Raw genomic sequence first — 12,707 nt, 5'->3', positions numbered from 1 at the left:
AACGAAAATTACTTACGCTTAAAGTTATTGAAACAACTGATCAGACCAATCATTTTTTTTACATTTGAAACTGAACATAACGATTTTTTCCTACCACGTTTTTATTCTTTCTTTTAGGGTAGGGTTAAAGCTTGGCTTGTTTTAATTGCATCTGGATATGCATGGTTGCACCGCAATCCCAGAGGCGTTTTTGCTGGTCTGATCATAAATAATTTTGAACAAAGTTATTGATCTGGAATTGGAGAACAGCAGGAACTTTTAAAATTTGCTCTCATTTTTTAATGCTGTACGATTAATTATCAAACGTTAATTGCATCAAATTCTGATCATAGTTTCATTTTTGCGATAAATTTAATGTTACTAGATGCATTTTTGTGATCGAAGTCCGGATTTTGCACACCGAAAAAATTTAAGATTCCTAAAACGGTTTTTGTTCAGAACGTTTAATTCTCACTTTTCTTCGAAAGAATCTTAGATAATACTTCTCAATATTCTGCGAAAAATGCACAATTTTTCTCCTTTTTCTTCAAAAATTAGATCATAATATCTAAATTTCGTAGAAAGCCAATCTTTGCTGTTCATTCAACTTCAGTGTTGAACACCAAATGCTGAAACCTTTGAACCACTTTCAAAAACTGTTCCCAAAGAGCAAATATTTATGGATTGCGTCGTCCAGAAAAGTTGAAGACCAGATAAACTCCGCAGTTAGGTGGAGAAATTACGAGAGGAAGTTTAAGGGAAAACGTTTCAACAAAACATTAGTTAAAGCGTTCAAAAATGAATCCAGCTCCGAGCTCGAACAAGCGTTTTTCTCAGATGCAATGTCATATTATTTATTGGGATCATGTCACCATTACAGTTTTCCTGAGTTTGAAATTTGCGCCTCAGAAATTATGGAAAACATGGATTTGGTCATTCCTCGGGAAAAATTTGACGAGTCGATGGTGATTTTGCATAAAATTACTTGTTTACCTTTATCCGATTTTGCCTATATACAAATGAAAAGAACGACATCTGATTTCAAACTTTCAGAGGAAAATATGAAGACAATTTTGAATTATCACAAAAAGGATTTGTGGTTTGAACAAAAAGCTAACGAAAAATTTGATCAGTTTTTCTCAACTTTTCAGGCCGAATATTGTTTTTCTCAAAACTGTTCACGGGAAGTTGCTCAGCTTCGTGAAGAGAATGAAAAGCTGAAGATAGCTTGCAAAGTTATAGAACGAAGAACGAGAAAACGGAAACATTTGGTTGAGTTTTCTTTTGACACGGAAATGTTGAAAAAAGATAGTAAACTCGGTTTAAGGTGTTTGTCGTTTTCTCTTTCAGTGCACAGCGATTTCTTGCTTGATTTATACAATGAAGTTTTACGTGAAACTGGACATGATGGAAATTTATTTGCAGATGAGTTGGCAGGCAAGTGGATACGAAAACTTAATAATTTGAACTTAACATTTATATAGAATATTTTGACCAATTTTTAAAATAGAAACTCACTTTTCGGTCATTTTAGATTGATAAAGACAATGATGATACATTCCGACCAGGTATGAGAAAATCGAATTCCTTTTTGAAGGAATTAAGCTTTTTCTGATAATAAACATTAATTACTCAAGTTGAAACAGTTGATACTTTTGGAACTCAGGACACGCTCAATATTTTGTATATGCAGTACTGTAGAAATCACGTCCATTTTTTTTAAATGGGAAGCGGACGCAAATGTTTTCCTGAAAACTGAAGTCCCCTCTTAAATGGACACAAGAATGTCATTGTTTATTTGAGACCCATGAAGCAACGTTTCCGGGATGTTTGGAGATTTAGCTGGGATATTGAATTTCCTCCTGTAATTTTAAGTAAGTCAGTTTTTTAATAACCCTATTCCAAATTTGGTCTTGTTATATCAAACGTAATCAAGAGGAGAGCGTGGCAAAACAGAATAGATCCTTATATTCATAATATTAAACTCTTCGTGCGCACCTGAATTTTTCAAACGCCATAACATGTTACTCCACAATACACTTTGGTTTCAATATTTCATTAGTCTTCTTTATTAGCTTTAATCCAAACTTCAACGGCGATCTATAAACCCGGTGGTTCTAGAATTTTTAGCTCGAAGGATCTGGTAAGATACTTATAATATCTTATACAACAATAATTCAGTTTTGTTGAATTGTTATCTTATAAGATCTGATAAATATCTTATCAAATCTCACACAATAAAAATTCACGTGGCAGATCTGATAAGACATGTTTTAATGATTTCAATAGTGCCGCGTAACGTAGTTCAGATCCTAAGAAAGTAAAAATTAATCGGTTAATTAACCAATATGAAACAAAAAAGTGTTTGCTGAGTCTATTTTGGCAGCAGTTTTACTCTGAGTCTCATCAAGGTACTATGGCTCAACTTAGCAGTCCAAGATAGTTTTGGTCACTGAAAACATTTTTCAGGCTAGTTTGATAATGATGGCTTCAGAAAAAGCCACTAATACTCGCATAACCTTCTTCACAATATCTGATAAATTTCAAAAGACAATATAAAATAATTTTGTCTTTGTTGCTCTGACACTTATTTGTTGCATGCTGTAGCTTTTGGCTACTGCTTGAAAATAACTATGAATTGTCTTCAATTTGAAGAACATGCCATCCTTAAAAAAAATTTATCGTGTAAGATCTTATGAAGATCTTATCAAAAAGCTGATTCATAGCTTTCTGAATGTTTATCTTACAAGATCTAATAAGATTTCTATACGATCTTACACAATAAACATTTTTTGTCAGGCGGAATTTTTATCGTGTAGGATCATATAAGGCAGAACTTTTATCTCGTGAGATCTGATGAATTGTCTTACAAAGTCTTAGTCAGGCGACGCATAATCTTATAAGTGTTTGCAAGACACTGTGTAAGAAATTTTTAGGATTCTACACGATAAAATTCTCAAATGTCTTGAAAATACCTTGCATACACAAATGTAACTTCACGTGCGCATCCAAGAATAATTGTACAATTTTCTGGAATTTTTATAGATCTATTCTGTTTTGATCCCCCTCCACCCCGCGCTTTTTATTACCCCCCCCCCTCGTTACAAAATACGAGTTTTCTGTATAGCATGCTATTATGTAACAAAGCACGTGCGTTCTGTGGGGGCTGACATTTATTAGCCTCCTAAGCTATGGGTCCGAAAGAGAATAGATCCGAATTTTTAAATAATACAAATATCATGCGGTTACCAATTTGATTTTTTTTTTCAATTTAAAATTGATGTTAAGCTGCAAATTCCATCTGCTGAACTCTTCCGACATTCCTTGCTATTTCGGCGCTTTTTTCTGCCAAGCGAAAGAAGACAATGTTCCAAGCAATAAAGAGGAGGGGAAACAGGATTTTGCTGATCAAGTCCACGCAATTAACCAAAGATGGTTGGCCTATTGTTGTTTTTGTTGTTGTTGATTCCTCTGGTCCGGTCACCTGAATAGTAGGCAGGTCGATCTAAAAACAATCAGAATTATGTTTTCAAACCCAACAAACTGGTGATTTTTTTTAATCTGCAAACATGTAAATTAAACTAACCACTTGGTTAATGTTACATGTACCCCTTTTATTGTACCCCTACCCCCCCCGCCCCCCGTCTTTTTGTGACCCCAACTGAGGCATACATTATACATGTAGATCAATGCATTCAAGTCATACATTATAAAAATTTAGCGCCAGACCATAAAATTTGTTTGGGTGTAGTCAGATATAACTGTTACTGAAAAAAGATCTGAACAAGGGTATACATGAGGTGATCTGTAACAGAGTCCCAAGAATCTGAGAGCGAACAATGTGTTCAGAATCCTTTTTATCTAGGACATTGTAATCAGACAAAACATTGAGCGCATTTTGAATGTTACAACCAATCCACAGGCACTTCTGTCGCTGACAGTCTATTCAGAGAAGGCTTCAGGGGCACTTTGCAGTGCTAAAATCATTTTGGCGCACAATATTTTGATGAAAGATCGATTATGACTTGGTCCGAGACGTCTCATCAGAGACCGGCATTTTGTTCAGGAACTTTCCCTCTGGGGTCAATTTGGAATATAAGTAAAATGTATGGTAGATATACTTTTTTGGGCAGAATTTCAATACAGAAAGAATCAATTGGTAGCTATCATACTTTCTGTCTGAGTAAAATGGGAACTCAATAGAAATGTTTCGGCAAGGAAGATCAGATTGGAAATTGTAGTACAAATTGTACAAATTTTGTAAACCGTTATAATTTTCTATTTTAGTCGGTAATTTTCAAGCGGTACTCTAATGCAGCAGACCGATTGGAAACAAGAACAAAAAACAAAAAAAAAACGTGACAAATATCTTGTCAATTTTGTTTAAAACGTTAAAAAAATTTTTAATATTCGATTTTGTCGGTATTCGTGGCCTTAAGAGTGAGAAATGATTACAATGTTCTGTGTTAGAGAAAAAAATATTTGGTATGTTTGTTTTAAAAGCATGTATGAAATAGTTCGGTCAATTCGTAGAAAATCTTTTCTGTGCTTCGTTTGAAACGTAGTTTTTTCCATTTTAAAATAAAGTTATTAATGCTTTCTCAGATTTCATGACAACCTCTTCAACCGGACAAATTAAACTACAAATTGGATAATTTTTTAAAGTGGTTGTTAAAACTTAGTGAACTTTGTTCTTGAATCTATTAAAATGTCTGAATTAATTTTGTTTTCTAAATTTGAAACTGGTTTTAAATTGTTTTTAGAATATTTTTCTTGTGGGCAGTTATGAATGTAGGTCAAAAAACAAATGAATAAAAACAATTTCTTCTGAGTCTTTAGTTTTTGAAACCAAACAGACCAACAACTAAAAACTGTACAGACAGGGCAGAAGAACGGTTCGTTGGATTCCATTTTTTACATGAAAAACTGTTGGTATAATTGGTTTGTTCGGTAAATATGGTTTCAAACTAAACAAACTGTCTGTTAGTTCGTACTGTCATATTTGTTAACTCGGTTCCTGATATTCGCTTTGTTCATGTTTAATTGTAGAATCCTCATTGGTATTCGTGGTTTCTTCGATTTGGTTTTTTCTGTTTCAAACGTAGGAATTCCTCGGTATGTTTGGCTTTAAAACGTAAGAAAACGTCAATCGCGGTTCAGGTGTCAGGGTCAAGAAATGCAACAAATGAGCTTGCACTTAACGTCTATTCAACATCACTGATCTCGTGGAATTGTCGTCTAATATATCAGTACTGATTCAAAGCTCTGATCATGCCAATTCTTACAACTGTCTGTCTAAAAGCAAGTCATTGCAACAACGTGCTCGTCTAAATACACATCCGTATCACGACGTGCAAGTCAATACGAAACTCTTAGTAATGACTATCAAGTTTAAATGCAAGTCTTGTTAATGATTGAGGTGATGACGCTTGGTAAGGCATTTCTTCGGATATACGTTTGGTTTAAAAACGTAAGAAAACATTGGTGCCAGCTCAAGATTGCAGGTTCATAACCATGAGTTCTTAAGTTTCAAAACCGGACATACTGACAATTTTTAACGTTTAAAATCGAACATGCCGAACATTTTTTACGTTCAAAACCGAACATATCGACTACTTCATTCGTCTAAAACCGCCCATACCGACCTTTTCTCTTGTTTAAAATCAAACTTACCTATAGTCAGTCCCATAAAGTTGCATCGCTATCGAACGTTTCAAAGGTCAAAGTTCAAATTTAAAACATGCAGATATCTAGCAAAACATTGCCCATTTGCATGCCCCGAGCTTTTCGAACGTTCGCTTGCGTTGCAACTTTATGGGACTTACTATATAACTTTTTACGTTTGAAACCGAACACACCAAAACTAAGCCACCGAAAGTATGCAGGTTTATCTTTCGTTTAAAACAGTTCATATCAACGACCTGCTACGTTTAAAAACCAAACATACCGATAACACCGAGAAAATGTAAGGGCTTTCGTCGATCTTGTCTAAGTGAAACCGAGCCTACCGAAGTTTTTCTCACGTTTACCAACGACTATTTCTGAACTACGATGGTGAGAGAAAAAATTTAACGATCCATTAACCAAGCTTGCTCCAAAAGTTCGATAGTTTCAAAAAACGTTACCCTATCTCTCTTTCCCGTTTTTTCACTCCGAAGGCACGATCTACACCTCTTTCTTGAACTCGCTTTGGAGCAGAAGGATGCCAAAATTGTTTCAAGAAGGGAAGCCACGTTGATGAAGAAATTTACAAACAAGTAGAGGTCAACAAGTTTGAAGTCACTGGTGTTGGGGAATTCCTGCTCCTCGCCCACGATGAGAATGAGCTGGGCCAGAATAAGAGCAATGCAAATGCTTACTCTCTCTGGCAGTTTGTCAGCCCCAATCCAGAAGACAGCCCAGCTGAAAAACCACAGAAGTGTGCGCTTCTTTCACAACATATATACTGCTAAAGGACTTCAACTATATTACGGCATGAATTAGCTGCATTTATCATGTCATGCGTCAACGCATTTCATATTGTTCTAAAAAGGTAGTTTTATTTGTCGCTTTCCTGGACAAAGTTTGATTTCATTTTGGAGATTTATCCGTTTCGACCTTACTGTCGCTTCTATCACGTATCAAATGACATTCCCAGACCTAAATGACATCTGTTCGAACCATCTCAGACCAAAATGGCTTCTGTTCAGACTGTCAAGGCCGAAATGACTTCAATTCAGACTGGCCCAGACCGAAATGACTTTTTGATAAGACTCTACAGTGCTCGAGTTTTATACTGAGTCGGAAGAGCGCTTAAGTCCGGCTCCAATCAGACTCAAACGCTCTCGTTACCGTTTCTGATTTGACTGAGCTACGCTCAAAATCATCTCTGATAGGACTATCTTAAGCACAAGAGAGGTGCAACGTTTAAAACCTTGCGTTTTTTGTAGGCAATTTTTCCCAATTAGATGAACTCTTAGTTGAATTGAATATTTCATAAAGATTCTCAGAGAGCAGTATTTTGATTTTACAGTACCTCGAGGAAATGGGGGTCCGATCAAAAAAGTGCTCAAACTAGTCCAATAAAAGCAGTCTGCTCTTTCGGATTCTTCATAATATATTCATCTTAATTAAGTGTCTATCTAGATTGGGATCACTTTTGCCTAAAAAACTCAGCGTTTCATATTTGCATTTTTGCATGTTCAGAGGAAGATGATGAAAAGTAACTCATAAAATTAGTTTTATTAGCTTTCTGTTTCTGTTTTGATCACATCAAGTTTTGTAAAAAAAAATAAATGGGCTTCAGACCTCACTTTATAACATGTTTTTTTGGAAACATAGCTCTCAGAAAAAAGTAATAAAAACGATTTATATAGATTGCCTTCAAATTATATATAGATCAGCTTGCTGTCTTTGTGGACATTAGAAGATTTTTTAATTTAAAAAATGCCTATTCAAGCCAACTCACGTACCGAACTTCAAGTCTAAGTCAGTACTAGACAGGTCTAAATGCAAGTCTTTCACCATTTTTGCAGTACTGGGTAAGTCGTAACACAAGTCTTACAAGTCTGACAAGTCTTGGCCAGGATTTGGGTAACACTTGCAAGTTGATTCTCAATTAAAACCAACTTTTCAACAAATTTCTAGTAAAAACTTCGAATTTCATAAAGTGTCAAGATTTCAAGAAAAATTTTCTGTCAGTTCCCCAGGGTGCTTTGAAAACATCCCAAAGCCATCAAAAATTATCAACTAGCACCCCGTGAGGTCAGAGGATGCAATATTAATGGTTCTTAACAGTTTTTGGCCACTTTCAACAGTTTTTCGCCGAATTACAACCCGTATAGTCAACCCTTGCGGTCGCACTAAACATGCCTCTAGCAACATATCAAAATTTTTTATGACGGTGGTAAGCGACAATTTTTGACGTTTTTTTTGGCGAATTTTGATGTTAAATTTTGCTCATTTTTGACGTCTTCCAGGCATTTTCGACTCTTCTTTGGTCATTTTTGACTATTTTGGCTATTTTTGACATTTTCCGACTATTTATGACGTTTTTCGGCTATTTTTGTCGTTTTTTTCAGTTAAATTTGATGGTTTTTTCGCTATTTATGACGTATTCCAAGCTAATTTTGTCGTTTTTTTGGTCATTTTTCAGGGTTTTTTTTTTCTATTTTTGCTGTTTTCTCGGCTATTTATGATGCTTTTTGGCTATTTTTAAGACGTTTTTTTGGTCTAATTGTGACGTTTTTTTCTGCCAATTTTAATGTTTTTTCAGATATTTTTGTGACTGCCAAGACTTGGATTAAGACTTGCAAGACAAAACTGGCAAGTCTAAAATGTATTCTGATCCTAGCTCTAAATTATTACTGATACCTAGACTTGCAATGCCAGTTCCTCAGCACTGCTATTGACTTGGCGTTCGGTACGGGCTGTGTTAATGAATAATACCACATGGTTGCTATTGCCATCCAGAAGATATCTAACTCCGAGGCTAAGCATAACAGTTGCGTAACTTGCCAGAAGAATAACACGTTAACGTCCAATTAATACTACTAGAAGATTATCACATTCGTTTATCGCCACTGTTAATAAACATACAGTTATAAAACGGGTGAGTAGTTGGTAGTTTAGTGTGGGCGTTAACGTGTTATCAGATGAGTTTTTTAATTGTTGTTATCGCGACGAGTGTTGATTGAACGTAGGCAGAAAGTTGCCATGATAAAGAGCAAATAACTCTGTTCAGCCTCTGTTCAGTTCATCTCAGACCGAAGTGAGTGAGCCTCATCAGCCTCAAGTTTTCTCTTGAACAGAAAAGTGCGCCTTAGTCCAGCTCTGATTCAACTGCGATTCAACTGGCTCTTGGTCCTTCTCTGATCAGATTTCAATGCGCACAAAATCGTCGCTTAATATGACTATCCATTGAAGGACATTTTCTCTGATTAGACTACCGTTACTGAACGCCAAGTGTAAATCAGTACTGATCAATTGTAAATGTAAGTCTCCCTTGTAATATATTTCGCTCGCTTTCTCGCCTGAAATTTGCTTCTTTCAATCGTATATAAACAGCTCAAAAGACTAACTTGCAACTCTCATGGTGCTGTAGAAAGGAAAACAGACGTCTAGGGAGAGGGAGATCGTAGGTTCTATCACCGCATGCAACCTCATTTTTGCACTTGGCCCAAGTCTGGCCCTAGTAAAATCAGACTGAACGCAAGCCTGACAATTCAAAAAAGTGATATGAATCAGTCTATTATTCAGTAATGATGAGGAATTGCATTTATATTGGACCAGCACTGAAACAAACTTACAATTAGGTACGGGTGCCTTGGCAATCAAAACTGTCGCCGATCTGGTCCACCTGCTCTCAAATTAGTACAACCAGAATTGTTCGCTCTTTCTTAATCTTCGTGATATTATTTTCAACTAAGAAGTTATCTAATGCGGAAGAAAAAGATTTGCCCCGCATTTGTCTTAAGACAGATTGAATGAAAGCTTCTTCCAAGCCACTCATTTTTATGTTAGGACAATATTGGCCGCGAGGTATCTTTTGCGCAAGGATCACCTTACATGTCTAAAAAAGAAGAACCAAAAACAGTTAATAAATGCAAATCTGGCTCAAACCCTACCCAAAAATAAACAGCTAGCCAACCACACTAACAAGCAATTTGAACGAATTTGCGTATTGCTCAAAAAAAATTTTACCCGAAAGATCAATTAGGCATATGCGAAATAATGCAAGCACAATACTCCTAATTTTTAGGCCTTTTAGTTCTGGCGGTTTTCCTATTGTCAAATATGTCTCAATTTGAACGTTACTGACACCTCTTATGGTTCTGTTCTGAATATTTTTGCATTGAAAATTTTGCTCTCCTTTCACCACAATGGCAAGGATTATTAAATCCTTTTTTGTTTTTGATTTCCTTGATGACCATCAACAAAAATTTTATGTTATTTTAATTCAAAAAAAATGGAAGGAATATAAGTAGAATACAAAAACTAATACACAATTAGGTGTCGGGAGAGTGTTGATATTGTATAGGAACTGTGCTATAAGTGAAGAAAATATGTGAGAGAAGACTTTAAAATTGGAAAAAAATGCTAGCAAAGCGTATGAAAAATCAGAAAAGGTGTCTGGGAAATATGAAAATATTGTGTGTACATTGTTTAAGACACGAGCTGAGAGTGTACAAATTGTGAAAGAGATATACTAAAATGTGAATTTTGGTTTCGGAAGATGAAGAAATGATTGTGAATAATAAGAAAGTCCTATTTTTTTAAACGATTTAGGATAACTGCCAAATTTTTGCACATATAATGTACAAAATCTCTGAATTAATTCAGGCTCTGCACTGACAGTCGCCGAAAAAAATTCAGCGTTTTAATTTAACACAGCGTTGATTGTTCGACTCAATAAGCGGATAATTATGTAGGATTTATCCACTATTTTATCATTTATTGCAAAAAATTTTTGAAAAAAACTTTGATCCCGTTGAGAGCTAAAAGCTGGTCTCTAAGTTAAGATCTCAGAACAACTCGTCGAAAAAGATTTAGAATCTCCCTGAAAACGGTTGAAAAGTATAGGAAAATAGACTGGCTTAAGTGAAGAAGGGTATACGATTGGGGAATGAGTTTTAGTGTTGGGGGTAATAAGAAATTTTTCGGAGGTTAGTTAAAGAAATTTTGATTCCCTAATCCGCCATTATCAATGTGATCAGAGCCTTTTTTGCAAAATTTTCAACTTGGGGTTTATTACATTCATGACTAATTGACACGTTGTCTACGTCTAACATTGCGAGTTTTGAGTAAATTTGAACAAAATGTGCATTTTTTGGTGTAAGGCAACAGGTTTATCAACTTGGATTACGCTAAATTCCTAAATGATACTTATACTTTTGAAAAATAGTCTCACCTGAGAACGGTCAGGGTCAAATTGGGCAATAGAAGTGTAGTCAGAAAAACTTCATGCTTTCTGGACATCCGAATTCGAATCCAGTGTTTCCACTCAGTTGCGAAATCAACATTCGTCTGCAGAAATCGGCTGTTGTAATCAACAATGAAGTCCAAATCTTGAACAACAAAGTTAGCTGTTGATTGGTTGGGTGCCATTCGGAACGGGTTTTTATACTGAATGTCTAAGTTGCCAGCTGACGTCATGATCTGAAATGTCTTCAAAATGAGATTTGCTAGTTTTTTTAACGAAAGCTTATTATCATACTAGTTTCTATCAACGTCATAAATTGCTCATTAGTAGCTCTGAAGGCTAGTTTTTTTTTTTTAAAAAAAAATGATAATCTCATTCGTGAATAACCCCCAGAAAAAAAAACACCTGATTTTAGACAGGAAATAGTTCGCCAGAGGAAAAATACCCCCACGGAAATATACCCCCATGTAAATAAACCCCTATGGAAATAAATCCCCACCTGAAAATTAAAGAGTTGCCGATTTAGCTCATTTGACAATGGCCCACAGGTTGGCCCATGCTTAATTAGAAACTATTACAACCGAACAAACTGCATTATAGAAATGGGGGTGTATTTCTGTGGGGGTTTATGGAAAAAATCTGTTCACAAAAAGTTATAGGCAATTGTTTGTAACGTTGCCATAGAAAAAGTCTTCCCTGTCAGTCGTTTGTGCAAATTTCCTTCAAATATTGGTTTTATAGCACCAGTCGAGACCAGAAGATTCTTGTAATAGAAAATTAACTTCGCAAGAACTTTCAATAAAAATCTTGCGAGACGATACAACCTGCAGCATTTTTAAAATCTTGCAAAAGTTTGCGAGGTTAACTTTTCTCGTAACCAGTATACGCAATTTTAAAACTAGAAATTAAATTAATTTTACCACACAGAACTGATGGTCGAATGGGAAGTATGTGAGGTCCATTTCACACGAGAAAGTGTATCTCCCGTACAGTTCTGTCGCAATTCTGCCTGACTTGTACAACAAAATTTTGCTCTCTTCTGAGTCCACTGCAGAAATCAATGGGGCGTAGTGTACTTCTGGCATCCAGATACTTCAGGGACGATGTGACTTTGTTTTGAATTAATATATTTTTAAAATTTTTGGATCTATTTTGTTTCCCCCCCCCCCCCCCCCAGTGTTTTTCATGCCCCGCAGTTACAAATTATATGTTGTTATATAGCACGTTACTATGCAAAAAAATAGCACGTGCGCCTGATAAAGCCTGATAAAAGATATAAGCCCAATAAGCTGGGGGGACAAACAGAATAAATCCAAAAATTTATATAGCCTTGAAATTACTCATGAGCTGAAGAGTGTTATGAAATTACATATGAGAGTTAAGACTGGCATTTCAGAAACAATAATTTTCCACATTCAGCGCAAAAAGACTGTGTTCAGGAGTAGCAAATTTTGTCAAGGATCGTTACGTTCAATTAAACTCTCTTATCCAACTCAAGATCAACCGTAATAACAAGTAAAACAAAAATGTCGGCGCTGAGAATCCTGAACAAAAAAAAATATAAGAAAAGGCACATTGTTTTTTTCTAAAGGTTAATTCACTGTCAAAGCAGTGCGCAAAAAATAAATGACAATTTATCAGTTAACGTTGTCCAATGACTATCAATAATAATGTCCCATGCTATCAAAAACTTGAAAACTCCTATTTACTAAGTCGAACGAACCCTTTTGTTTTTATGTTTCAATTCCTTCTTGTTCTGTTTCAGTTCTCATTTTGAGTGAACGAATTTTTTAAAATCTCCAATTATTCTTGAAGATCTTTCAAGAAT

At 35.5% G+C, this 12,707-nt stretch overlaps 2 protein-coding genes across 3 annotated transcripts in view; one reads left to right on the top strand and one right to left on the bottom strand.

Moving 5' to 3' along the window:
• Positions 1 to 1,536, top strand: part of LOC142339111 (uncharacterized) — a 92,402-nt gene extending 90,866 nt beyond the window's left edge. For both annotated transcript variants that reach the window (XM_075388846.1, XM_075388845.1), the window contains exon 3: positions 593 to 1,536. In XM_075388846.1, coding sequence (XP_075244961.1) covers positions 593 to 1,463 — 871 coding nt within the window. In that variant the 3' untranslated portion in view covers positions 1,464 to 1,536. The remainder of the gene's footprint in view (positions 1 to 592) is intronic.
• Positions 1,537 to 3,168: 1,632 nt separating this feature from the next.
• LOC142339704 (glycine receptor subunit alpha-2-like) lies at positions 3,169 to 11,964 on the bottom strand. The gene is made up of 4 exons (XM_075389924.1): positions 11,800 to 11,964; positions 10,868 to 11,115; positions 6,105 to 6,381; positions 3,169 to 3,484 (listed from the first exon to the last, which is right to left on the bottom strand). The coding sequence occupies exons 1-4, from the start codon at positions 11,962 to 11,964 to the stop codon at positions 3,263 to 3,265; spliced, it is 912 nt and encodes a 303-aa protein (XP_075246039.1). The 3' UTR covers positions 3,169 to 3,262.
• Positions 11,965 to 12,707: the final 743 nt, after the last annotated feature.

The sequence above is a fragment of the Convolutriloba macropyga genome, chromosome 5, assembly GCF_964194025.1.
Source record: "Convolutriloba macropyga chromosome 5, txConMacr16.3, whole genome shotgun sequence".
Taxonomy (NCBI): domain Eukaryota; kingdom Metazoa; phylum Xenacoelomorpha; order Acoela; family Convolutidae; genus Convolutriloba; species Convolutriloba macropyga.
This window is presented reverse-complemented; position numbering and strand designations above follow the sequence as displayed.

Bases quoted from the DNA above. Each gene is read 5' to 3' on its own strand.
- LOC142339704 (XM_075389924.1), bottom strand. From the start codon at position 11,964: ATGCCAGAAGTACACTACGCCCCATTGATTTCTGCAGTGGACTCAGAA. The intron at 11,116-11,799 runs GTAAAATTAATT...AAGACATTTCAG, and splicing joins TCGACCATCAGTTCTGTGTG to ATCATGACGTCAGCTGGCAA. The intron at 6,382-10,867 runs GTGAGACTATTT...GTGGTTTTTCAG, and splicing joins TTGACCCTGACCGTTCTCAG to CTGGGCTGTCTTCTGGATTG.